The following is a 27,017-nucleotide window of genomic DNA, read 5'->3' as shown; positions in this document are numbered from 1 at the left end:
ATGCTGCTGCCCGGCCGCTGTCCCACCCACCGCGCCGCTGCCTCGCCGCCAGCCCCTCGGGCAGCAGGGCCCAGGATGCGGGAGACGCCGGGCATGGCTGCCCTGCAGACCCTCCTGCGGCACCTCCACCCTGGCCTGGCGGGCCGCAGCCGGGCGGCCTCGGTGGAGGAGCACGTGTGTGCTTGCGGCACCGCCCTGTGGACCCACATCCGAAGCCTCGTGCGCAAGGGCAAGGTGGGCCTGCGGGGGCCGGGGATCCCTGGGGTGGGCGGCACCAGGCAGGGTCCGGGCTCTGTCCCCCCGCCTCCCAACCCTGTCCCCTGCTGGCTGTGCTGGTCTCAGTTCTGGAAGAGGAGGGGAGGGGAGGGATGGGGAGAAGGGCCCAGGGGTCGCCGGCTTCTGGAGGGAACCAGAAAGGGCGTCTTTCTGCTGCTCTGTCTCCCCTTTTAAAGCTGCCCGTAGGGATGCCCCGGCGGGTCCAGTGGTTCGGATGCCACACTTCACTGCAGAGGGCAAGGCTTGGATCCTAAGCAAGGAACTAAGATCCAAACGCTACACAACATGGCTAGACAAGTTTCTGTTTTAATTAAAATAATAAAACTACCTCAGTGGAGGGACCCTGTCCCTTTCCTTAGGAGCAGGGGGCACTGAGCCTGCCCCCTGGCTTCCTGGGTGGCCAGGACACCGGCGCCTCCCTGCTCCCGCCACACCTGGCCTGGTTGGGACCCGGGAGCTCCACTCGCCCCAGAGCTGCGAGGGCCCTGAGTGCCCTCCTGCCCCTGCCCGCAGGTGCCTCCGAGGAGGTGTGACCATAGCTGGGGGCGGGGAAGCCCTACGGGCCAGTGGTCTGTGCCGGCTCTCTGGTTGCACACCCGCCCCACTGGCCAGGGTCCCCACGGCCCCAGAGCGTGGCCCCAAGAACCTCCCAGAAAGGGGAGGCCCCGCCGTGGGTGGCCTGGCCTGGTCTAAAGACCCCGCCTGCACAGGCCCCCACGCCAGAGGGCCACACTAAGGGGAAGACAGGGTCCCCAGCTCTTAGATGACACAGCACACCTTCCCACCCCCCAGAAGAAGATGCTGTTGAAACCAGGCTTCCCAAAGTGTCGCCTACATGACTGGCCAGTCTTCTCCAAGCTGTGTGAAGCCCCCTGTGATGCTGGGAGGTGGGGGAGCAGAACAGCTCCCAGCCCCCAAGGCTGCCAGGGCGGGCGTGAGCGCCACTGGGAAGGGAGGGTTCCCGGGGGAGCAGGGTGCAGGGCCTGAGTGGTCGCTGACTTGCCCCCACCTGAGCCTGGGCTGCAGGCCGCGAGGGTGTGGGGGCAGGAGGGCTCTGAGGCTCCAGGGTGTTTCTAGCGGGCCCTCCGTCGGGACCCCGCGTGGCCCCTGAAGTGCCAGCCGAGGCCTGCCGCTGATTCTGCTTGGACGTGGGGGAGTCGCGGGCTTGGGCTCGCTGCCCGGCCAGGCCTGCCGGACGCCCAGGGCTCCCGGTAATCACGACGCCTTGCTTTCAGCTGGACCCTCAGACCCTGCAGGACAGAGACTGGCAGCGGACCGCCATCGCCATGAACGGGGTACGTGCCCCCGCGCTGTGCCGGCTCCCGCTTCCTGCAGAGGGCTGGGGTGGTGCCAGTCCTTGCTGAGACCCTCGGGGCTGGAGGAGGCAGAGAAACCACAGCGTGCGGGCCCGAGTCCACGCAGGCCAGAGTCTTGTGGCTGGAGTGCGGGTCACCTGCCAGGCACTGGGCGTCCCTCCTCAAGTGGGGGTTCAGGGGCATCATGGGGATGGAGGGGGCCTGGACCCTGGGGTTTGCCCATAGAGACTGAGACCCCTGACTAGACTCCAGTGCCCCGTAAGAATTGAGACCTTAAGAAAAAGCCCCGCCGCTCACCAGAAGAGCTCTGGGCGCGTAGGGCATACCTGGAGGAGGGCGTGGCAACCCACTCCTATATCCTTGCCTGGAGAGCCCCATGGACAGAGGAGCCTGGCGGGCCGCAGTCCCTGGGGTCGCACAGAGTCGGACACGACTGAAGCGAGTTAGCATGCAGGACACAGTGCCAACATTTGATAGGCGATCGGTGGCGTTTTGTTACATTCTCTATACGTTTCCTCTAGTGTCTTTTTTTTGGCTTTTTATTTTGTCTGGGGATGTAGCCAGCTGACAGTTTTGTGATGGTTTCAGGTGAACAGAAGGGACTCAGCCACACGCATGTGTATGTCCATCTCAGTCCAGTCGCTCAGTCGTGTCCAACTCTCTGTGACCCCATGGACTGCAGCACGCCAGGCCTCCCTGTCCATCACCAACTCCCGGAGTTGGCTCAAACTCATGTCCATTGAGTCAGTGGATACATATATGGATACGTGGATCCATTCTCCGCCAAACTCCCTCCCATCCAGGCTGCCATGCAACATGGAGTCTCATCGTTCTTTTTAATCAGGATTAAATGAGAAGCAGAAGCCACAGGGTCCTGGGGGGAGGTTGTGCAGAAGCGGGTCCTCAGACGGCCCTAGCTGTTCCCGGCTGCCACTGAGTTGGACCAGGGCCCGCCCCCAACCTGGACCCTAGCCTGCGGGGCCCTGGGAGCTGGCTCTGAGGACCAGAAGGCTGAGAGGGTCGTGCCCCCTGCCTCCCCTGCAGATCGAAGTGAAGCTGTCAATCAAGTTCACCAGCAGGGAACTCAGCTTGAAGAGGATGCCTTCCCGAAAACAGACAGGCGTTTTCGGAGTCAGGATCGCCGTGGTCACCAAGTGAGTGGCCTGGGCGCCCACGTCTCGTCCCCGGGGGCGGAGGGTGCTCCCTCCCCACGTGTCTATGCAGGACGGAGCTGGTATGGGTCTCCCTCTCTGTGCGCGGTCGCCCCTCACAGGCCTGTGGAGCACTCTGTGTGTGGCTGCCTCCCGAGCTGACCACGGACGAGTCCCCAGCAGCTCGGGGCTGTCCCGCCCCCTGCCTGTGCTGCCCCCAGAGCCGGGCTCGCCAGGGTTCCCTTCCCTGCCTTGGAATTTGTCAGGATCCGAGCTCCTGTCCTGCCCCCAGCGCATCACGGGTCAGTCATCAGGAGACACTTGTGTGCAGGTTCAGGGCGGGCCTTGGGGACACAGCTGCTTCCTCCGGAATCCACTTTCCCCGGTTTGGAGCCTGGCCTAGCCCTGACCTCACTGGTGGTCAGGCAGGACACCTGACTACAGCCTGGCCCCCGGCTACACCCCAGCCGTTCCCCCAGCTCCTCCGGGAGGCTCTGGGCAGGAGCAGGGACCCCCGAATGAGTACCACTCATGAGAGGGGCTGGGGACAGGACTCTGCTGGGTCCTGGATCCAGTTGCTAAACCAGACTAAACCAACCCTCCAGACAGAGTTCTTACTCTGAAGAGTTAAAGAGTTCTTACTCTGGCGTCCTGCCTTCAGGGGCTAGAATTGTCCCGTTAGGACGCGGAAGAGAGAGGGGTAGCTTCACAGGATTCCAAGCTGAGCGCAGGGGCAAGGCGGTCCCGTGGACTCCGTCCTCTGGCCCGGCTGCCTGCCGGGCGCTGGGCTCACCTCTGCCTGAGGCCTGGAGGGGTCCCCCCACCCCCGCCCAACTCGGAGACCAGACCGCTTCCCAGGACCCTTGCTGTCCGTTGCCCGTTAACCCAGGGCCCGGGGAGTCCGGACTGACCTCCGGTAGCCGACCTCGCTCAGAAAGGCCTCCCGACCAAGCCCCCAGGGCGGGTGTGCTCGGAGGGTGTCCAGCCCACCGGGACTGTTGGAAAGACCCTGATGAGATGGAGGCAGTGCCGATCGTGAGACCGCAGAGCCCAGGGGGGACACACGGCAGGCTCCCGTGCTGAGGGGCGAGGGGGCGGGGCTGCTGCATGCTGAGGCCCCCCCCCCTCTCCCCTGCAGGAGGGAGCGGTCCAAGGTACCTTACATCGTGCGCCAGTGTGTCGAGGAGATCGAGCGCCGGGGCATGGAGGAGGTGGGCATCTACCGCGTGTCCGGAGTGGCCACGGACATCCAGGCCCTGAAGGCGGCCTTTGACGTCAGTGAGTGTCTCAGCGGGTGGGCGCGGTGCATGCGCCGCTGGGGAGGGCGGTTCCGCAGAAGCCTGTTCCTAACCCGTCCTGACCACGCACGTGGCTCCTGCCAAGTCGGACCAGGGGCTTCCGTGGGGCGGCCCCCTGCTCTACCCCCGGAGGCTCAGCTTGACCCCCGCCCCGGGGGTGGGTGTGACCCAAGCCCAGGGGTCAGCTAGTCTGGTGCCAAGAAGCTGGTGGAACGGCCCCGATTGCCAGATGGGGGCGGGGACCCCAGGGTTGTCCTCGGTGGATTGCTCCTCCCTCCGCGGGGGCCTGCTGCCCTGGAGGTGTGGCGCGGGGTGGGAGTCACCGCCACTGTAGTTACAGCTGCCGTCAGGTGACCCGCACGGGCGGCTGGGGCTCAGAGGGTGGAGCCAACTCGGGGTCCGCGCGGGCTCCGCTCCACTTCCACGCTCTTCCCCAGACAACAAGGACGTGTCGGTGATGATGAGCGAGATGGACGTGAACGCCATCGCCGGGACGCTCAAGCTCTACTTCCGCGAGCTGCCCGAGCCCCTCTTCACCGACGAGTTCTACCCCAACTTCGCCGAGGGCATCGGTGAGCGCGGGGCGTCTCCCATCCCCCTTCCTGTCCGCCTTTGGTGGGAGGAAACCCGAGTTTCAGCAGAAACTCTGCGAGTGGTGGGGGACCAGGAACCCAGCCGCCCTGGGAGCCCTCCACGGGCTGACCTCCGCACTCTTCCCTGGAGGTCGCCGAGAGGGGGGCCGCCGCTGTGGACACGCCAGTGTGGGGTCTGGAGGCCGCTGTCCTCCTCACTGGCCCCAGACGCTGGCTTTTCGGTCAGGGCCTTCGAGTACACCCTGACCCCAGGCCCACCTGGAGGGTGGGGGGCGCTGGCACTCGGGGTGGCTGCAGCCTCCGCACCCGCCCCCCGCCCCAGGGCCGCTCAGCAGAGGACCTGCCCTCACCCACCCCCACCCAGGTGCAGAGGCTCATGTGATGGGGGGTCTGTGGCCCCCGCTTCCCCTGAGCAGGACGTGGGAAGGGCCGAGGGGCCAGGAGGGCAGCTGTGCCCGGCACCCTCGCCACTGGTCCCTGTGGTGCCATCCACCACTCTGAGGTTCAGAAAAGGCGTCCAGGGTGGCCAGGCTCACACCCAGGGCCCTCACCGGGGGCCAGGATGGGAGGCAGAACGGTGACTGGCCTGGGCCCTGGGTGCGCCTTCCAGCCCCGGGTCATGACTGTGAGAAGTAACCCCCACCCCCCGCCCCCCGCAGCGCTCTCGGACCCCGTGGCGAAGGAGAGCTGCATGCTTAACCTGCTGCTGTCACTGCCGGAAGCCAATCTGCTCACCTTCCTCTTCCTCCTGGAACACCTGAAAAGGTAGCCCGTAGCCCCCCTCTGGGGTGCTCAGGGCTCTGGTGGGTCACCTGCGCCCGTCAGACTCCCCGGCACCCGGGGCCTTCCCTCTGTGGTGCTCCCCCATCTGTGGGTGCCCCTCCGGGTAGCAGCACCACCGTCACCGGCGTCCCCCTGCGCCGTGGCCAACCGCGGCTCGGGTGTCCCCTCCGCACCCTGCCTCCCCCCTGCGGGCCGCCAGCCCTCTGCATCCCAGCTAGGGTGCGTCAGCTGGGGAGGAGTCCCCGCCCACCTCCACGCCCCCATCCCCCAGGCGGTGTCACGGCAGTTCTCCCCCCACCCCCCCACAGGGTGGCGGAAAAGGAGACGGTGAATAAGATGTCCCTGCACAACCTCGCCACGGTGTTCGGCCCCACGCTGCTCCGGCCCTCGGAGAAGGAGAACAAGCCGCCCGCCAACCCCAGCCAGGCCATCTCCATGACCGACAGCTGGTCCCTGGAGGTCATGTCCCAGGTACGGTGGCCTCGCCTACCTGGCCTGGACCTGTGGCCCCTGCCTGCCGGCCCCGAACCCCCGTGTCCTGGCAGTGGCTCCCACCGAGCCGCGCAGGGGAGGTGGCCGAGGTCTGCGGACAGGGCCGCGGCTCCGCCCTCTGCTCCTGGCTGGGGCTCCCGGGACCTGCCCCACCTGGCGGTCCTCCTGCTGTGAGGGGCCCCGGGTCCCGCCGGGGTGGGGGGCTCCCCCGCTCTGAGCCGCCGGCCCCTCCCGCTCCGCCCGCAGGTCCAGGTGCTGCTGTACTTCCTGCAGCTGGAGGCCATCCCCGCCCCGGACAGCAGGAGGCAGAGCGTCCTCTTCTCCACCGAAGTCTAGAGGCCCCCGGCCCGCCCCGAGAGAGCAGAGGACGGCCCGGGACCCTGCCGGGGACACGGGCCCTCCAGCCACAGAGCGGGAGCTGCCCTCCTGGAGGAGGCGCTGGGCCCCCCCACCGCGGGCCCACGCTGCTGCCGCGAGACAGCGACCCCTGGCGGAAGCGGCCGCGGCAGTCCCGCCCCCGCCCGCGCGGGCGCCGCGCCGGCCTCAGACTGTCCGCGCCACCGCCAGAGGGCGCCCCGAGCCAGCGCGGCGCCCGTCGCGGGCCTGGGCGGGGCCAGGCGGAGGAAGCGGTGGTTACGAAACCTAACTTGGGAGCGTTGAAAGATTTCCCCTGGGTCACCTGCGCATCTCGCGGCGAAGCGAGCAGGCAGGAGCGGACTCCCTGACCCGCGAGTCGTCGACCTGAATAAACGCCGCCGCCGCTTCACGCCCGGGGGCCAGGCCCCCTCCGGTGCGGTGGGAGCGCGTCGGTTTCCCAGATCAGAACGCCTGACGCCTGTTTTGTAACCGGGTTGGCGGAGCCGAGCCTGCACCGTGCAGCGCCTGACCCCGTTCACCTGCTGGCTTCTGTTTCTCTGCAGAAGGCTCTGCGGCAGACACGGGTCTCCCTCCTGCTCGGTCCTCCGTTGCTTTGTCTCCTCCCATCTCGTGGGCAGCCGCCCACCGACCCGTGTCACGCGCAGGGCCCGGACACCAGGGGAGGGGAGCCCCCGGGCTGCGCACTTCACCGCCGCTCGTCGGGGGAGGGCGGACCCGCCCACCGTCCAGAAGACCACCCCGCCCCGTGGGACGCACAGTCGCCGTCGGCTCAGAAGGCCGGCCTCCTCCGACCCGTGGCGCGTCTGCCCCCTGCCCTCCCGTTCCCCTGATCACGCCCCGGCCCCCCCAAGCCCCTGACACCCAGATGGGCTGCGCCCCCTCGCCACACGCGCCCCACAGACTCTTGTAAAGGTTTTCCTCTCTTGGTGGCGGTGGCAACTTGCCGACAGCTTGTTTTAAACTTTGATCCGGATAGCTTTTTGATACTTGAATATTTTTAAGTTTTATACAGTTTCTAAATTTTTTTTTTCCTAAGAAGATTCAGATACCCACTAAGATGTTAGAATGTACTCTGTGGACAAGCGGTGTCCACAGCGGCATCTCGTCTTCCTCCACGCGCCAGCCCTCTTTCCATCGGGAGCTGCTCCGGAAGTCTCCTGGGCACCCGGAATTGGGGGGGAGGTTGGGAACAGGCTGAAGGTGGGGGCGCCCGCCCCAGAGCAGGTAGAGGGACCGACCCCGCCCTGCTCACACACTCCACGCCCCTGTGCTGAAGCCAGCACGTGGCTGGTTACCCTCCCGACCATCTGACTTAGAGGAGACAGAACTGGGGGCACCTCTAGGTATTTTGAACACGCGCGTCTGTGAAGAATTGCATCGCTCCTTTCTAAGAAGGTCGGGGGCAAGGAGAAAAGAAACAGGCAAAGCTTCCAGGCTGGACTTGTGGGAAGAGAGGATGCGCTGAACCAGAGGAGGGAAGCGGAGGCACGACTCAGGAAAAGGCGTTTGCTTGTCATGCGATTAGACCAGTCAGGCGGGGCACTGCCCGGGCCCCGTCCCGTGTGCCCTGTGGGGCGGGAGGCTCTCCCCCATCGTGTTGTTGGGCAGGAGCTCCAGGCACGTGGGGCCACATGCCCCTCCTGTCTGCTCGCGGACCTGCTGACACCGGGGACAGAAACAGAAGCCACTCGAAGGTCTTACGTCCTCGTACTGTATTTATTTAGTTGTACTTTGGTCTCGTGGGGAGAGCCGTGGTCCCCCTGGGGGATGAGGGTGTAGCGGATGTCGGGGGGGTGTCCTCTGTCCCGAATGTTCTCTGGACTTGGTGGGTCTCCCAGTCTCCAGCCCCCGACCTCTTCTACCCTGGCTTCCCATCCCGTCCAGCCCTGCGGGGGGGTGGGCGGGGGGGACGCGCTCTGCCTGGAAAGCCCTGGCCTGGTCTCTGTTCCCCCGGAGCCTTCGTGATCTGCGTCCATCGCGTTGAAACTGGAAAGCGGTCTCTCAGCGTCTGTGCCAATTTCGGTTCCCTGCTGCGCCTCTTTCCCCTCTTCGAGCTTTTTCTTTACTTAGGATGCGCGCCGTCGCGTGGCGGGATGACTTTCTTCCACGGCCGTCAAGGCGCTCCTTCACCGGCCCACCGTGGTGGCGGTCGCTCTGAGTCCCCCGGCATCCCCGTCGCCCGTCTGACGTTCCGGCCCTGACGGTCAGCGAAGCTGGCGGGCGGGTGACCGCCTGGGGGCCGGATGTGACCTTACACGAGGCTCGGTGGCCGGACTCCACCTCGCTGCCCGGGCCCTGCATCTGGAGCCCGGCCACACACTGGGGCTGGTGGTGGGTCTCTAGGCAGCCGCGTGTCTGAGCTCCAGCTCGGCCGTCTCTCCCGCCACTGGGGGTGGGGAGGGAAAGACTGCTGACACTTTCATTAAAGTTCCTTGAGGCAATTTGTGTCTGTGGTGGTGCCTGCTTCAGAAACACCGGGACCAGGGGCTCCGGGAGCGCCCCGACGGGCCGATGGGTCAGGGCGGGGGTGGGCGTTGGGGCTGGAAGCAGCAGCAGGTGGAGTGGACAGGCAGGCAGCCAGGAGGCCCCCCTGCCGAGCGCGGGGCCTTTGGTTCGGGGTGAACAGCTGCAGGGACACGGGCATTGCCCAGTGCCGGGGGCGGGCGTCCAGCCTCGCCCAGCCCAGCCCTGCCCGAGCCCCTCAGCCTCTGGGTTCCACTGGTGCTCCCGGGCCCAGCCTTTGGGTTGTTGGCCGCGGGGCGTGGGGCCCCTTAGCTGCCGCCAGCCTTGCCTTCAGAAAAAGCGACCCAGTGTCCAGGGCAGCCGTGCCCCCGTGGAGATGGGCATGCCAGGTGGGGACAAACTGGGCCACAGCCACGGGGACCTGCATCGCCGTCCTTGACATCTGCCAACGTCACCCCGAGGCTCCTCCGGGGCGCCTTCCTTGAGGCGTGAGGGTTGGCGTCTGCGGAGCCACGTGGACGCTGAGCTGCTGCCGTCCTGACGCCTGCTGACAAGGAAAGGGCTACCGTGGGCCCCCCACCTCGGACCCGGCCCCCGAAAGGCAGTTCTGTGTGTGCGTGCGTGCTCAGCTGTGTCTGACTCTTTGGGACCCCCTGGCCTGTAGCCCGCCAGGCCCAGCCCCTCTGTCCGTGAGATTCTCCACGCAAGAATACTGGAGTGGTTTGCCATTCCCTCCCTCAGGGGAGTCTTCCCGCAAGTCTAGTTGTATCTCTCTACTCCTGCCTTCCGGGTCCTATTCAAAAACCTTTGATGAAAAGCTCCAACACCTCTCTCTCACGAGGAATCGATTTGGGGACAAGCTGATGGTTCCCCACTGTTGCTGAGAGCAGGGGCTTTGTCCAGCCCGGCCCAGGCCCGTGGCACGGCCAGGGAGTGCGACCGTTCACTGCTGTGGGGTCTGAGGCCTTAGACCTCAAAGACCCTCGGAGTCGATCCCTTTGCTTGGTAGATGGGTAAACGGAGGCTGCACGGAGGCCCCCCGCCGCTGTCTCTGCTGTTTGAAGAGCAGAGACAGGCTGGGGACGCGATGTCTCCATGTTCCCCACAGGCCAGCTCCCTCTCTCCGTCTAGACGCTAGACGTGGTCAACCGTGCTGGCCTCGAGCCAAGGCCTGGTGTCACGCACGTACCCCGGGCTGATGAAGACGGGCGGTATTTTGTGTAGAGACCTCAGGAGAGCCTGTATACCCCTCAGCCCCCCAAAAAAGAAAAGAAGGCCCCAGTGGCCTTAAAAGGAATTATTTCCATGATGGAGCGAATGATGGGCTGTTCCCAACAGCTCTGAAAAGATAAATAGAAAAAGCGAGGGGCGACAGACACAGCGGCTCTTGAGGCCCAGACGGCCTCCCGGAGCGATTTCCCCGGGTCAGCGGGCAGGATGGGGGCCGTGCATCACCCCGGGGCGGGGAGCCCACAGCAGGCAAAGCATGGCCGGCAGGCGGCCACAGTCATGGTCCCGTAAGACGGGGCCCTGCTGCATCTGAGATGTCCCAGGCTGGGAAGGGAGACTGCTTGTGGGCGGCGGGGGCAGGGCTGCTCCTCCGTGTGTCCCGGTATCACAGGCCACGTGTCTTGGGACAGACCTTCTGGGAGCCTCTCTGGCCTGTTCAGCCAGACCACTGAGAGCTCGATCTGCACACCGGCTCCCTTCCGTTCCCCTCCTGTGGCGGACCTGACCGGAAACTCTTCCTTGGGATTTTCAAGTCCCTTCGTCCACGGGGATTCTCCAGGCAAGGCTGCTGCAGTGGGTTGCCACATCCTCCTCCAGGGCCTCTTCCCAGCCCAGGGATTGAACTTGCATCTCTTGCATCTCCTGCGTTGGCAGGCGGATTCTTTTACCAGGAACACCAGCTAAGAAGCGCAGCTGCTGGGGAAGGGTAGATTCAGATGGGATTCTGGCCGAGGAAGGGGCCTGAGGGGCGGGGTTTATAAAGGAGCAGCCCACCCCCACCCCCGGGGACGGGGTGGTGGGGGGGGTGCCTGGATGGTGGTCGGCCCAGACCTGGGGCCTCCCCAGGACTCGGGGGTGTGAAGCTGTGACACCTGACTTTTGTCTGTGTTCTCCCGTTAAGATAATGCACCCCTGAGGGGCACTCCCCACGCAGGGTGCTTTACAGTGACCGCCAGGAAGAGGCTCCGGGGGCTCGTGGTTGGTGGGCGGCAGCCACAGGAGCCTATCCACCAGGCAGGCTGGCCTCTGGCCCGTTTGAGTCTCAGGCCACCTGGTGTAACCCCGCCTCCGACACCCGCCCCAACCCTGCACCCCACCCCGGGAGTTCCAGACTCCACCGCTCCAGGTGGTTACAGATGGAGCTGTGCTCCCAGCTTCAAGTGCTGAAGCCCTAAGGCCCAGCAGGGGTTAAGGGTGAAGCCCTGATCCACAGGCCTGATGGCTTCATAAGAAGAGGACGAGAGAGGGCTTCCTGGCCGTCCACTGGTGGGACTTTCAGTGCTGAGGGCCCAGGTTCGATCCCTGGTTGGGGAACCAAGACCCCATAAGCCATGAGGCATGGCTCGGGGGGAGAAAAAGAGCGTGAGAGACCAGAGCTCTCTCTCCGCTGCTCAGAGGAAAGGCCGTGTGAGGACACGAGAGAAGTCGCAAGCCAGGAACAGATGCCGGGGGAGGAACCAACCTCGACGGCACTCTGACCCTAGGCTCCAGATCCATGGGACACCCGTGCCGGCTGCGCGAGCCCCTGGCCGCGGTTCTCACTGTCACGGCCGCCCGGGTCTGCCCGGGCCCACCGGCCGGAGGCCTTTGGCTGTTCTGACCCCTGGCTGCGGACCCAAGCCTGGGACCCGTGTCCTCCCCGTGCCGCGCCGGGAGCACGGCCGTCTCGCCGGGCCCCAGGGTGGGCAAGTGACCGAACTGAGCTCGGGCAGTGCTCACCCCCACCCCAGGCCTGGGCCAGGCCAGCGAGCCTCATGGCCAAGCCCGCTGCTCCCCCAGCCCCTCGCCGCCACAGCCCACTTCCCTCACCAGGCCCAGGCCAGCCTGGTTCTGGCTGGAACCCCGGGCCTCTCGCGGCTAAGCCAACCCACTCCCGGCCCCTCTTGTGGCTACAGGCGGGCCTGCTGACCCAGTGTTAAATGAGCCCCCCGGGGTGCCTTATGTCTCCTCAACAGGCTGGTCCTTCCTCCGGGTCTTTCCAGAACTCCTCGGAACCACCTTCAGGGCTTCCTGCAACCCCGGCGTGTTTACACAGAGCCGTGCTCTGGGTTCCACGCGGTGTAAGGGGCTCTTACTCTTAGGTCCGCCCTCTTCACCCCTTTGCTTAACGTCTCCCCAAATTGAAAGCTACCCTCGCAGGGAGAATTTTTCAAAAAAAGGCCTGCGAGCCTCGAGATTGATTCTCAAAGAGGAGACACGGGTGTGTTGGGAGCCTTGGGGTGTGTACAGGCTTGTTGGGAGGCTAGTTTGCAAGGCGGGCCCTGGCGGCTGAGGGAGGGGCTCCGGGGCCCACAGGCCGCGGCGGGGGCCACTCACATAGGTCCTTGGGCCCCACTCTCCTCACCCGCAAAGCGGATTTGTTTTTGGGTTTTTTTGGCCGCGTGGTGGCTTGTGGGATCTTAGTTCCCCAACCAGGAGTTAAACCCAGACCCTCGCAGGGAACGCGCCGAATCCTGACCACTGGACCGCCAGGGAGCTCCCTCCTCACCTGTAAAATCGGGATTTAATCAGACACTTTGGCACGGGAGAGGGCCTCAGCCGGAGGAACAGGAGTGGAGGCTCAGGCCCGTTTCGACGGAATCCCTTGATGCGGTTCAATATCCCTCCGCCCCTTCCGTGTTGTTATTTCTCGGGGTCCTCGTGGAGGTGCAACGGGAGGCTGGACCAGAGTGAGTGCTTCCTGTGGACGGGGACCCAAAGCTGCGGGCAGTCAGTTCAGTTCAGTCGCTCAGTCGTGTCTGGCTCTTTGCGATCCCATGGACTGCAGCACGCCAGGCCTCCCTGTCCATCACCAACACACGGAGTTCAGTCAAACTCAGGCATCGGTGATGCCACCCAGCCATCTCATCCTCTGTCGTCCCCTTCTTCTCCTACCTTCAATCTTTCCCAGCATCAGGGTCTTTTCTGATGAGCCAGTTCTTCACATCAAGTGGCCAAAGTATTGGAGCTTCATAGCATCAGTCCTTCAGTGAACACCCAGGACTGATCTCCTTTAGGATGGACTGGTTGGATCTCCTTGCAGTCCAAGGGACTCTCAAGAGTCTTCTCCAACACCACAGTGCAAAAGTATCAATTCTTTGGCGCTCAGCTTTCTTCATAGTCCAACTCTCACATCCATACATGACTACTGGAAAAACCATAGCCTTGACTAGATGGACTTTTGTTGGTAAAGTAATGTCTCTGCTTTTTAATATGCTCTCTAGGTTGGTCATAGCTTTTCTCCCAAGAAGCAAGCATGCATCTTTTAATTTCATGGCTGCAGTCACCATCTGTATTGATTATGGAGCCCCCCAAATAAAGTCTCTCACTGTTTCCATTGTTTCCCCATCTATTTGCCATGAATTGATGGGACCAGATACCATGATCTTAGTTTTCTGAATGTTGAGCTTTAAGCCAACTTTTTCACTCTCCTTTTTCACCTTCATCAAGAGGCTCTTTAGTTCTTCTTCGCATTCTGCCATGAGGGTGGTGTCATCTGCATATCTGAGGTTATTGATATTTCTCCTGGCAATCTTGATTCCAGCTTGTGCTTCTTCCAGCCCAGTGTTTCTCATGATGTACTCTGCGTATAAGTTAAATAAGCAGGGTGACAATATACAGCCTTGACGTACTCCTTTTCCTATTTGGAACCAGTCTGTTGTTCCATGTCCAGTTCTAACTGTTGCTTCTTAACCTGCATACAGATTTCTCAGGAGGGAGGACATCTCTTTAAGAATTTTCCACAGTTTGTTGTGATCCACATAGTCAAAGACTTTGGTGTAGTCAATAAAGCAGAAATAGATGTTTTTCTGGAACTCTCTTGCTTTTTTGAAGATCCAGCAGATGTTGGCAATTTGATCTCTGGTTTGTCTGCCTTTTCTAAATCCAGCTTGAACATCTGGAAGTTCTCGGTTCGTGTACTATTGAAGCCCGACTTGGAGAATTTGGAGCATTACTTTGCTAGTGTGTGAGATGAGTGCAATTGTGCGGTAGTTTGAGCATTCTTTGGGATTGCCTTTCTCTGGGATTGGAATGAAAACTGATCTTTCCTAGCCCTGTGGCCACTGCTGAGGTTTCCATGTTTGCTGGCATAAAGGAAGCATTTTCGGAGCCCTGGTGTGTGCCAGGTTCTGCCCGTGGGACGCTCTCTGTCTCCAGGGCCGCAGACATTACTATTTACTAGCCGTGTGACTGCGTGTGCAGAGAAACACAGTGTGCAGGGGGTGCTTTTTGAGATGGGGACCTATTATTTGGTTCTCCAACATCCCTGACCGGTGTGGGAATACCGGTATTCTTCAGAAAAGAACTGGAGGTGCAGAGAGGTTGAGGGCCATGCTCGAGGTCACACAGCTGTCCCGGCCAGAGTTTGGGCTCAAGTCTGGGGGCCAGCAGAGCTGTTACATAGGCCCCCTTCTTGCTGGCATCAGTCTCCCTGACTGTGAAGTAAGGGGCCTCTTTCTTTTTCTGGCTGCGCTGGGTCTCAGTGGGAACACTTGGGATATCTTCGCTGCCACGTGGAGGACCTTTCGTTGCGGCGTGGGGGATCTAGTTCCCTGAGCAGGGATCAAACTCAGGCACCCTGCGCTGGGAGCATGGAGTCTTACCCTCTGGACCACCAGGGAAGTCCCTAAGAGGGTTTCATGTTCTCTGATCTTTGTGGGCCATGAGGAAGGGTGGCCACCTTGTCCTGAGTCGGTGTCCCTCCTGTGTCTCCTCTGGACTGCTCCCCGCCCCTCCCCACCAGGCTTCAGAGCGTGGCCGCCGGTACGTGAGTCCCTTCCAGGGCCAACAATGCAGCTGCGGAGGCCAGGCAGCCCGTCTCGGTCTGCAGACACATCTTCGCTCTGCTGACAGCTGCACATTTCCTGGGACGCAGAGCACCCCGGCTTCTGGAGAGGCATGAGCGGAATTCCGGGCTTGCTGTCCTGGCATGCTAGGAGCCGACGATTTGCTAACTGCTAGGGACACCTGTTTTCTGATGAAAACTTGGCCTGTGGGCCCTGCCTTTTGGCCCCTCCAGCTGTGGAGCAGAGGGAGCAGCTGGGCCCCAGTAGGGTGGGCGTCTGGGGGAGCCGCGTGGTCAGCGGGGAAACTAGAGTACAGGGCTCAAGGGCGTTCCAGGTTGCAGAGCTCCGCCCATCTCAGCTGCAGGGTCGGCAGGGCCTGACCAGGGAGCAATGTCCGCCTCTGAGGCTGGTCGTCACAGCGTCCCAGATCCCGCCACTTGGTGGTCGGGGGCAGTGGAGGCTGGGCCCTGGGAGGGGTTCCCATGGTGACAGATGTTCTGGACAGCCCGTGCTGCTGGCCAGCAGCGGCCCAAGTTGCCTGCTCTTTCTGCCCACTCCATTCCTGGTGAGCCGAGGAGGAGGAGGGGACAAGGTGTGGTGAGGCCCAGCCACAGGCCGGGGTGAAGTCTGGCCAGGTCTGTGCACCCCACCCGCAGACCTGTGACCTCTCCTCTGACCCCAGCGCCCCGCCAGGCCTCCCGGCCTCTCCAGGTCCCCAGGCTCTCAGGGCCTGCCTCCCAGTCTTCCTGAAGACGATCTCACCGCATGTCACTTCCCAGTCCCAAAGCTGCAGTGACCGGCTTCTGTCCACAATACAGAAGCCAAGTTCGAGATCTAGCGGGGGAAGCGCTCTCTGCCTCAGATCCTCCTCAGTTGCCATCTCCTCCTGGAACCCTGCTCATGCCTCCAGGACACCTGAGCCCCATCTCACCTGATTCGGGACCAAGTTACACGGCTGCCTATCCGGAGAAGGCTGTTGGAGACTAGGGACCTGGCCAAAGCCCTCTCTCACGCCCTCCCACCCCCTGCACAGGTGTGCAGACCTGGTTGCTACTCAGAAAATGTCAGCAGCCCCTTTTACTTTGGAATTTCAACGGCAGAAAATCTAACTTCGTGGTTTTGACTCATGAAAAGTAATTTGCTGTGTATCAGAAGGTTCATGGGAACTTGATTCCTAATGTTAACGAGTAATTTTTTTAAAAAGTAAAATCGTGACTCTTATAGAAATATAAAATAAACATATATCAAAGAGTCTACTGAACTCATTCATTAAGTGAGGGAACCGGCAAGATGTTACCATCAGTTGAAAGGAGACACAAGGTCAGACACATTTACGGAATAGAAATGTTGAAATGAACTTGGAGGCAAAACTGGTTTTTCCACTGTGGGGGAGGGTTGTCCCAGGACGAGAATTATTTGCATTGCTATCAATCTTCTATATTGCAAAGGAGCTCAAAGACAATACAAGGCCCAGGAAGTGAAAAAGCGAGAAAATGTTAGTGGCTCAGTCCTGCCTGACTCTTTGCAATTCCAAGGACTGTACCCCTCCTGGCTCCTCTGTCCGTGGAATTCTCCAGGCAAGAATATTGCATTTGGTAGCCATTCCCTTCTCCAGGGTGTCTTCCAGACTCAGGGATCAAACCCAGATATCCTGCACTGGATTGAACCCAGATCTCCTGCACTGCAGGCAGATTCTTTACCACCTGAGCCACCAGGGAAGCCATAAGGCCCAGAAACCCCAGAACTCAGAACCAGATAACCTAAGGGTGTGTACCAAGGATGCATATAGCTTCCCATTGGCGACACCAGGAATGGTTTTTTGGCTTAGCTCAGTGTTCATTCCACAAATAGCTCACAACTGGAGACAACCCAAATGTCCATCGATAAAATAGATAAACCATACAGGGCAGTGATACTCATTTCGCATGCCACAGATGCATGCAACAAGACGGATGCGTCCTGCAGACTTAATGTTGAATCAGAGTGACACAGGAGGATACTTGCTACAGGCTGAACACTGTCCCCTGAAGATACCCAGAGCTTCCCTGGGACCTGTAAATGTTAGCTTATTTGGAAGGGTCTTTGAAGATGTGCTAGATTAAGGATCATGAGATGGGGGGTTTATCCCGGACTATCTGGCTGGGCCCTAAAGACCAGCATGAGTGTCTTACCTAAGAATCAAAGGGAGGTCTCACACAAACACAGCAAAGACCTCACCCCAAGGAGGTCTCACACAAACGCAGCAAAGACCTCAGCCCAAGGAGGTCTCACACAAACACAGCAAAGACCTCAGCCCAAGGAGGTCTCACACAAACACAGCAAAGACCACGGTAAGAATCAAAGGGGGGTCTCACACAAACACAGCAAAGACCTCAGCCCAAGGAGGTCTCACACAAACACAGCAAAGACCACGGTAAGAATCAAAGGGGGGTCTCACACAAACACAGCAAAGACCTCAGCCCAAGGAGGTCTCACACAAACACAGCAAAGACCACAGCCCAAGGCAGAGGTCGGAACGAAGCAGCGATAAGCGAAGCAGCATCAAGAAATGTAGGCCGCCGGCAGAAGGCAGAGAATACAAGGACCTTCCAAGGAGACTCAGAGCTGCTCACTCCTAGGGGTTGGTACTTGCCGCCTCCAGAACTGTGAGATGATATGTTCCTGTAGTTGTAAGCCACCCAGGTTGTGGTAACTTGTTACTGCGGCCCTTGGAAATCAATACGATAGAATTTCGCATGTTTAAAGTTCAAAATTGGCCAATATTCATCCAAAGTTAGAGGTCAGAATGTGGTGACCCTTGGGGAAGTTGCAGTGTTGGCAAGGGAGAGGGGAGACTTGGCAAACAGCTCCAGTTCTTTTTCCTGACCTTCAGATTTTTCTATTTCATTGATTCGTATGCTTATTTTGCATACGTTTATATTCAGTTCGGTTCAGTCGCTCAGTCGTGTCCGACTCTTTGTGACCCCATGAATTGCAGCACGCCAGGCCTCCCTGTCCATCACCATCTCCCAGAGTTTACTCAAACTCACATCCATCAAGTTGGCGATGCCATCCAGCCATCTCATCCTCTGTCGTCCCCTTCTCCTCCTGCCCCCAATCCCTCCCAGCATCAGAGTCTTTTCCAGTGAGTCAACTCTTCGCATGAGGTGGCCAAAGTACTGGAGTTTCAGCTTCAGCATCATTCCTTCCAAAGAACACCCAGGGTTGATCTCCTTTAGAATGGACTGGTTGGATCTCCTTGCAGTCCAAGGGACTCTCAAGAGTCTTCTCCAACACCACAGTTCAAAAGCATCAATTCTTTGGTGCTCAGCTTTCTTCACAGTCCAATTCTCACATCCATGCATGACCACAGGAAAAACCATAGCCTTGACTAGACGGACCTTTGTTGGCAAAGGAATGTCTCTGCTTTTCAATATGCTATCTAGGTTGGTCATACCTTTTCTTCCAAGGGGTAAGCGTCTTTTAATTTCATGGCTGCAGTCACCATCTGCAGTGATTTTGGAGCCCAAGAAAATAAAGTCTGACACTGTTCCCACTGTTTCCCCCTCTGTTTCCCATGAAGTGAACTACAGTCTAATATATTAGTCTTTTATATTAGATTGTCCTCCTCTGCGCAGTTCTTACAGGGCTGGCATTAGGTCTAAATGATGTTGAGACCTGTTTGAACTGTAAAGGCCAAAACGGATGCAACACGAATGCCCTTCATGGTCACCAGGCATTTGCTGGCTGCTGGGCATCACACCAAGCTCCCTTCATGCATTATCCCACTTAATCCCCAAAACCCGTAACAGCTCCCATTTTGTAGATTAAGAAACTGAAATGCAAAGACAAATGGTTCGAAAGTGAGGAAGCCAGGATTTAAACCCAGGCTGTCTGGTGATGAGGACCATGAGTCAAGTCCTACCCACATGTTGGATTATCTCCAGGCTATTAAACCGTCGTGGCTATTCCGATTTTTTTTTAAAAAGGTACAGATCATCATGTAAAGTAGGCCATCAGGGAAGCCCATAGTAGACTACCATTTGTGGTATATATAAAGAGAGAATCAAAATAACCAATCTGGTTATTTTGGATATTTGCTTATATTCATAAAATTTTTTTAGGAGGGTATCAAGAAACTCAATGCAGTTAGTTGCAGCTGGGAAGAGCAACTACAGCAAGCGAGTTGGGGTGGAGAAGGCGCTTTCTGAACTTTTAAACATGTGAATGTATTAGAAATTTATTCAGAAGCAAAAAAGGAACAAAGATTTATATTAATAAAAACCACCAGAGAATTACGTGAACAACTTTACGCCAATGGTTTTGAAAACATGAACACTTTCCTGCAAACATATAACTCTGTAAAAATGATATGGGAAGACATTGTCTAGACTTACAACGGTTAATGCTGTGCTTATTTTAAAACCTGCACCCCATCTCTTCCAAGACCTCCGGGGGGTACCGGGAGGGCAGGGCTTCTGTGTTTTTCTCACCACTGTCCACCTCAAGCCCAGCTCTGTCCCTGGCACGCTGTAGATACGTGCTGCATGAAGGCTGGACCTTTGGGCTAAGCCGAACCTTGGGACAGGTTGGGGGGAGCGCTAACGCATCACTGGGCCACGCTCGGAACAGCCGCCAGGAGAATCCAGCGCCGAGCGCGTCCGTCACCCGGAGCGCCCGCGAGAAGCCTTACGCATGCGCACTGCTGCCCGAGGCCAGTCGGACGGTACGGCGCCTGCGCGATTCCGGGCCGGGGGGAGGGGGGACGCGAACGGGGCCGAGCGGCCGGCGCCTGCGCAGCGGTGCTTATGGGCGGGACTTGCGCTGCGCCTGCGCAGTCCTCGGCGGCCGTGGGGGGACGGACAAGAGGCGGGCCCGGGGGCGGGGGTGCCGTGAGGGAGGCTGGGCCGGGCCGGGCGGACGGCGCCGCGGGGTTGGCTGCCGCCCTGAGGCCGGACTCAACGGATTCGGGCCGCGCCACCGGGCGAGCTCGCCGCCCGGCCCCAGCCCGCGGAGCCAGCGAGCGAGCGAGGCGGCGGCGGCGCGCGGTAAGAGCCTGCTCCGGGCCCCCTCAGCGCGAGCGACGGCCAGCGCGCCTCTTCTCCGCGCCGCCCGCGCGGCCCGGCCCCGGCGGCCCCGCGGACCCCGGCGGCCCGCGCCTGCGCCGTCCCCTCCCGGGCCCCCCGGCCCGGCGCGCGCCTGCGCCGGCCGCTCCCCGGCCCCCGAGCCGCCCGCGAGGCCGCCGCGGCCGGCAGCCTCGCCCCCCGACCCCGGCCGCCCGGGGCCAGGCCGGCTCCGCGCGCGCGCCCGCCGCCGCCCTCCCCTCGCGCCCCAGGAGCGGCCGGGGCCACCGCTCCACAGCCCGCGGCCAGCAGTGCTCTGGCCCCCCAGCCCCCGGCTGGCTCCCTGGCCCGGGCCTCTTGCGGGCTCCGTTTCCGTCGGCCGCGCGCCTCCCCACCTGCGCCCCGCTCTGTGCTGGCAGGGTCAGCCGGGCGGGCGGAGGGTCCTTAATTCTCCAAACCCGTTTCACTGCCTCCGGTTGAACGTGAATACTCTTGTTGCCGAGGACATCTTTGCATTTCCCGCAATCCGGTCATTGTATGGCTTCAGTGGTTAACGCTTAAGGCATCGGAGTTGGTCTCTGGGCAGCTCCCCTGGAGATAGATGACTTGGGAAAAAGAAATCAGTGACCACATAGTTTCGGCCTGCTTAACAAAACCGAGGAAGAATCCCTGTGATCAGTCAAACGCAAGAGAATCTGGGTTTACTGATGCCCTTGGTAATTCTCCGGCAAGCACGCGAGGACCCGAGGGAAATGACCATAAATTCGTCCTCCTGTATCGATTATGAGGGAAATGTCTTTTTTTTTTTTTTTAAGGCATCTCCAGACATTGACAATGTTTCGTAAATTTGCAAGAGATGCAAGAAACTACAGATAATGTTTTGCTATCACCCCGGGAGCTGCATCTTGAGATGAAATCAGAGCCTGGGGGCTTGGTAGATACAGCAGACATCAGTACCTATGGATAGCTTATCAAATAAAGACATCGGTGAAGGGTGTAGGCTGTGAGGAGAAGTGGGGTATTGGCCTGGGTAAGATTTTTTTTCCTATAAAGAGATAGCTGGTCCGCTAATTTTTTTTCCTCTCCTTTTCTCCTTTGATGGCACTCCAAGCAGTCTTTAAAGACTCATCTTGAGACAGCTGGAGGATGCTCTTTGCTCAATTGCCTGTGCGCATTCTTGGTATGTAGGGATTTTCTTGACGTTCATTTTTAGTAAGACAGTGAACATTGTGCCGTGGTAAAGCCTTACGCCGCGCACCTAGGCAGCAGTCCAGATACCTGAGTGTCCAGTTCAGCATCGTAGTGAGTGGAAGGTGATTACAGTGGTTGTGGCTGAGGTGAGGCCTGTATCAGAATTTCTGTTTTAAACAGCTTCTGGGGGTGCGTATCTGCCTTGCGTCGTCTTGAGACGGGGTTTCTGTGAGGCACAGGCTCTCTATAGCTGACTCGACCCAGCGCATCTTGTATTTCAGATCACGTGTGCGCGCTCAGTCACGTCTGACTCTTCACGACCCAGTGGACTGTAGCCCGCCAGGCTCCTCTGTCCGTGGAATTTTCCGGGCAAGAATACTGGCATGGGTTGCCATTTCCTACTCCAGGGGATCTTCCCGACCCAGGGATAGAACCCCTGTCGCCTACATAGGCAAGAGGATTCTTGACCACGAGCGCCGCCTGGGAAGCCCGTATTTCAGATGACTCAGGTGGTAATACTGCTTTGGTTCAAAGTAATTATCAGGGTTGGGTTTCGTAATGCATTCAGACTTGGTGTATAACCATACACATTCAAATCACATGGCTCACGTATGCGTGGTTATTATGCAGTAGAGGAAAAGCAGCAAGGCGTTAGGCGAGGTAAACGCTCTTTGTGGCTTCGGGCAAGTCAGCTTTCTGGGCGCCATTTCCCCACGTGTAAAGGTGGCATTTGGAAATGGAGATGGAAGGGCTCTGCTTGAGGAGTCGGCTTTAATGTTCAGTGGCTCCTTGGCTACTTAGTCCTCTCCAGCCAGAGGTAGAACTGGGCCTTCTCACCAGTTCCATGACACTGTGGTCCTTAAAGATTGGAGAGGTGGGGTTGGAAAGCTGCGGTGAACAGACCGTGGTCAGGCCATGAAACGAAGTGTTGAGTGGGCTTCAGTGTGTTAAAGAACAAGGACAGTATAGAGAGTTCTTTGTAAAACTAAATTTATTCAGTTAAAAGGCTGTTCTTTCTAAAAATGCCATTTTCTGGATGTTAAAGCATCTTTTATGGCATGATGGGGATAGTAAATGGTGGTGTATGGGATTGTAAATGGCAACTACCAGGTTCGTTTCCTTATCACAATAAGATTTTTTTAGAAAAAAAGAGAACCTAGAATCTATTGTTTTGCTATTGCAGTAAGGGAGTTTAGGAAAAAGTTCCTGGGGCTTTTGCTGCTAAGAAGATTACTTTTGAAGAGTAAACGTGAGTTTACTTTGTGGTTTGTCACAATCCACAGGCAGGTAAGAAGGCTCTGTTACGTATTAACGATACTTCTATTCTGATCACCCTTTCTACCAGATATAAAATGTCAGGATATTCGTGGGTGTGTGTGTGTGAGCCCAGGCAGGGGAATTCCTCTCGGTGGTTGGAATTGTTCTATTGAGTAGACTGGCTGCTGAGGTAAAGAACCCCTGTGGGGATTCGCAGTCAGCTGGGAAGTCTTTCAGTACGGTGGCCCGTCTTTGGCTGTGAAGCACCGTGACCATCAAGAAGTCAGGCTGTGCTGCCGGGAGACATGGCCGGCGCCATCCGTTTTAGAGTGCGTGTGTAACCGATGGCCTTTGTGTCCAAGAAATCTTAAGCATTTTTAAAGATTTAAAACTCTTAACAGATTTCGAGTTATCGTAAATTTTTTTTGTACATATAAAACTGCAATGTATAATGTGTATCAGACATGCATTTTTAAGGTGTCTCAAAATATTATAATCTCTAATTCCTGAAATACTCATTTTCTCCTTGGAGGACGGACTGCTCTCACTTACCTCTGAGTGCTCCAGTTTCGGAGGAGAACGCGGTAACTCTGTAACGGACATTTGTCCACAGAAAAGAGGGCAGATGTGTTTTTCCTGACCTTTCCTCACGTCCTCATTGTCCTGGCTTTATTTTTTTGGTTAAATCCTGAGGTTTGCTCCTGCCTGTCTTTCTAAAATGTTAATCTGCTGAGTTACTGCCCCGCCCCAGCACAATTTAAAACCCTTCAATGCCGCCCGCCCCGCCCGTACTCACACATCTCCTGCTGGAACGCTCTGCTTTCACCTCGTCCTGCAAACTGTCTCCCGCAGGCCCGTCCAGCCCCCTCGCCGTAGGGTTTGGCCCCTGGTGCCTGACGCAGAGCAGGGTGCAGAGACCCTCGGGCCCGGCCCCTCCAGAGGTCCACTGGCCTTGCCAGCCCTGCGACACCTCCCAGCCACGCACGCCAACTTGCGGAGTCCATTTAATTGTGTCTTAGCGTCTCCTTCAAATCTGGCTTCTTGGTAGAGGAGACTCGGTAATGTCTGTTTTATCAATAGAAATGAGGCGGGCATCATCTTTACTTGTTGCATATTGTCTCTTTTCCCCTCCTTGCGAACCTTCTGCCTTGTGATTTTTAAAAATCTGATGTTACTGAATGGTAAAATTTTAAGAAATGAAGATGTCAAATTTCAAGTTTGTCTTTTGTGCATATAGCCCAGGGAAAACAGGAATGTTAAAGGGGAAAAAGTACTTTGTCTCTTAAAAAAAAACCAAAACCCATATTGCACTACTTTTCAAAAGAACTGAGTTTATACCAAAGAAAAAAGAGAGATCGATCCTGATTAAGTTTAGAAAACAGGCAAAGAAACTGGCAACAGGGTTAAAATTTGTCAAGAAATACTTGTTAAAAATGAAAGTTGTCCCTTTCTTCCTCTCTCCCTTCTCATGTTCTTGGAGAAAGTCCCAACTCAGCCATTTTCCCGGGACACCTTGTCCCCCAGGAAGTCTTGAGGCAGTTTGTTAAAGCTGCTTTTTCCACAGCAGTCACAACTGGACTCCTTTCTCCCATGAGGGACCCTTTTCCTCCCACGTAGGAGACACCAGTGTCCCGAGTCCCACTCCTTTCTTTCCCTGGAAGCGTCTCCCGGTCACAGCTGTTGTGCTCACCAGGCCCAAGAGTTCTTGAGCAGGAGGATACAGAGTTTTCTCCTTGCATACTTTTTTGGAAAACGGAAAACAAAACCTTGATGGGTTTGTCTCAGTCTTTCCCTGGCCTCACAGCTCGCCAGATCTTAGTTCCCCAACCACAGATTAAACCTGGGCCCCCAGCAATAAAAGCACCAAGCCCCAGCCACTGGACGCTGGGCAGTCCCGTGGTTCAGGTCAGTCTTCAATCTTCCGTCCCGGCTTCTAGTTCTTCTCTCTTCCTGGGGTCGGCGTTTTCTGCAGACCCCATCACGCCATTGCACTTGCTCAGCTGTGCTTCACCTCTCCTGTTACACATTATCTGCTGGGTTTTTCAAGCCTGGTTCCTTCATTTATATTGTTTTTTTTGGCCGTGCTGCGAGGTTTGCAGGCTTAGGTCCCCAGCCGAGGGTGGAACCTGCACCCCCTGGATTGGAAGCTCAGAGTCATAACCGCTGGACCACCAGGGCAGTGCCTGGTTTATTCCGCTTTTGGCTGTTACGGATGATGCTGCTGTGAACCTCCATGTACAGGGTTCTGTGTGGACAGATGTATTCTCTTGTCTCAGATGTGTGCCTAGGAGTGGGATCGCTGGGTCACATCGCAGCAACGTTAAGCCTTTAGCGTCATCACCAACTGTTCTCCACAGCTGCTCCATTTTACAGCCCCTCCAGGCCATGTCACGTTCTGAGTTCTCCACTTCCTAATCAGTGTATGGGTATTCAGGGGGTACTTTTAAAAACATGGGACCTTTTTGGTCCTTCTGCTTTTTGTTTTTCTCACTCACTTGATACTTCTGGAAATTCTATTAAATTAGCTCGTACCAGTCTGACTCATTATGATGAATAGCTTCATAGTCTTGATAATATTCCATAGTGTAAATATACTGTGTATTCATTCAGTTCAGCAGATAGTAAGAGGCTGCTATGTATCAGGCACCGATTTAGACTCGGAGGCGATGAAACATGATGCTCTGTGCTCTTAGAGTTTACTTTCTAGTAAGCGTGGGGGTGAGACCTCAAGAAATAAACAGGTAGCATAGCCTAGGGTTTCACCAGGGCAGTCTGAGTCTGTGGCAGCTTTCTGAGGAGCACCTATGAGCTACCAAGGCTAAACGGCCCTAAATGTTGTTGCAGGTTACTTTAAGGAGAAGGTAGAAACATTTTAGTAAAATAAAAAATAGGAGAAAATAAATAAAAGATCTAACTGGTTGATGTGGCTGAAGAGTTCTGGGCGATCCACTGATCTGTGGTCGGGTGGTCAGGGCAGGAGTCCTTGGTGAGCAAGTTAGCACGTTTATGAATTGCATCCAAGTCCTCGTACTCCAGTGCTTTGGCCGCCTGATGTGAAGAGCTGACTCACTGGAAAAGACCCTGATGCGGGAAAGATTGAAGGCAGGAGAAGGGGACGACAGAGGATGAGATGGCTGGATGGCATCACTGACTCGATGGACGTGAGTCTGAGTGAACTCCGGGAGTTGGTGATGGACAGGGAGGCCTGGCGGGCTGCAGTCCATGGGGTTGCAAAGAGTCGGACACGACTGAGTGACTGGACTGAGCCTCTTACCCTGGTGCCGAGTAATAGACGCCCCTCCGCGGGGGCCAGGTGAAGGGCGTGGGGGTGCTTTCTGAAGGGCGCCGCTGAGAGGACTTCGGGGGACGTGGCAGAATTTCGCACCCCAGTCTTGTTTTCTTCCTGAACTTTCTGTACTTACTATGTGGCCCTTTGAATTATTGAGGTTGTCCCTCCAGTAAAGCCTAAATTACTCGTGGTGAAGCCTAGGGAAAACAGTTTGGATCATCTGAAATGGTTAGGCCTGGAGGGCATTCCCTCCAGCGAGGGCAGCTTTGTATTGATATGCAACCTAGCTGGGCCTGCGCTGATCTTTCTGTGTTGGCCCTGGGGGTCAGGCAGGTAAAATAAATGTTTGGTTCTGATTTTGGTTTTTTATTTGACTTTGAAATGAAGTTAGAAATGCACACCTTCGTGTTACCCATCCAGGTGACAGGCCAGCTCCATCATCAGGGGATGCTGGTCATCATGAATAATCAGAATGTCACTCTAATGAGTAAAATATTATCCTGCGGAAGTTTTGGGGGGCAGTTCGGTTACTAATGAGCCTCGTATTTTGAAAAAGCAACAAAACAAAACACGCCTGCAGGCTTGTGTTGCAGTAATGTTCCCGAAGGTCTGGTGTAATGTCATATAATGTACTATATATAAATGCCAGCCTGGTGCTGCCTCGCTGCGCAGGGTCTCCCTCTCCTCCTCCCCTGGTTCTGCTTCTGGCCCTCCTTCCCACCCCCAGCACACATGTGCTTACTGGGGTTGGGTTCTAGCACTTTATTTACCAAACTAGTTTAATTCATAAGATTTATGAGGTTTAGGTTATTAGTAGGTGGAATCTAGTGAGCCTCCGTGGCAGCGTGGTTGAAAACCACACATCCCACCTGTACCGTTTGTTATAGGGTCCTCTCACAACACGTTGTAAAGTAGTTAGCACGACTGTTACTTTCCTTATTTTATAAATGAGGAGACGAGGTTAAGAATGCAGAGTTCACCAGGGGCCGCGCTCGGCTTTGAGCCCAGGTTTCCCGTGTTCTTTCCACTGTGATCTGCTTTTCAGCTGGAATGCTCTGCCCTGCGGTTGAAGGAGCCGCAGCGCCCTCCCGCCTGGAGCACAGAAGGTGGGGCTGGGCATTGTTCCTCTTGAGGTTGAACTGTTTGAAGAGCCTTCACGTGGAAAGAGCACTGGATTGATTTTGTGCTGCTTTGGCAGGTCCCCTAGTAAATGGCAGTCACTGTCGCACTGACGTTCGGCTCCACATGTGAGAACCTGCCCGAGAACTGAAGGGGCCCCTGGTGACGAAGGCTGGCGGGCGGGGCTGGCCGCGGTGCCCCCGGCCTCGCAGGCCCACCCTGCTTCCCCTCCTCTCCCGAGTCTCGCCTCTCCTCCCTGCAGCCCCTCAGAGCCAAGCTCTGCGTACGGGACTGTCATCTGACAGTTACTGGTGACTTTGGTTCATTTTTCTCACGTATGCAGTCCGTCTTCACTCCTTCCATGTTTTAAATA

General features: G+C 57.6%; 2 protein-coding genes across 7 annotated transcripts in view; both read left to right on the top strand.

Annotated features, from left to right (window-relative positions):
- Window positions 1-8,728, top strand: part of BCR (BCR activator of RhoGEF and GTPase) — an 86,713-nt gene extending 77,985 nt beyond the window's left edge. For both annotated transcript variants that reach the window (XM_070769959.1, XM_019977877.2), the window contains exons 17-23: window positions 1,512-1,571; window positions 2,637-2,746; window positions 3,882-4,021; window positions 4,479-4,613; window positions 5,294-5,399; window positions 5,726-5,888; window positions 6,156-8,728. In XM_070769959.1, coding sequence (XP_070626060.1) covers window positions 1,512-1,571; window positions 2,637-2,746; window positions 3,882-4,021; window positions 4,479-4,613; window positions 5,294-5,399; window positions 5,726-5,888; window positions 6,156-6,245 — 804 coding nt within the window. In that variant the 3' untranslated portion in view covers window positions 6,246-8,728. The remainder of the gene's footprint in view (window positions 1-1,511; window positions 1,572-2,636; window positions 2,747-3,881; window positions 4,022-4,478; window positions 4,614-5,293; window positions 5,400-5,725; window positions 5,889-6,155) is intronic.
- Window positions 8,729-19,617: 10,889 nt separating this feature from the next.
- Window positions 19,618-27,017, top strand: part of SPECC1L (sperm antigen with calponin homology and coiled-coil domains 1 like) — an 85,759-nt gene continuing 78,359 nt past the window's right edge. For 3 of the 5 annotated variants that reach the window (XR_011561257.1, XM_070769956.1, XM_070769954.1), the window contains exon 1: window positions 19,618-19,773. The gene's annotated coding sequence lies outside the window, so the exon portion shown is untranslated. Of the gene's footprint in view, window positions 19,774-20,139; window positions 20,819-21,300; window positions 21,489-27,017 lie in introns of those variants that run through there. The other 2 variants (XM_019977529.2, XM_070769955.1) reach the window with 2 other exon arrangements.

Source organism: Bos indicus, chromosome 17, assembly GCF_029378745.1.
Source record: "Bos indicus isolate NIAB-ARS_2022 breed Sahiwal x Tharparkar chromosome 17, NIAB-ARS_B.indTharparkar_mat_pri_1.0, whole genome shotgun sequence".
In the NCBI taxonomy this organism is placed as follows: Eukaryota; Metazoa; Chordata; class Mammalia; order Artiodactyla; family Bovidae; genus Bos; species Bos indicus.
The sequence above is the reverse complement of the archived record's forward strand: the minus strand, read 5'-3'. Positions and strand labels throughout refer to the sequence as shown.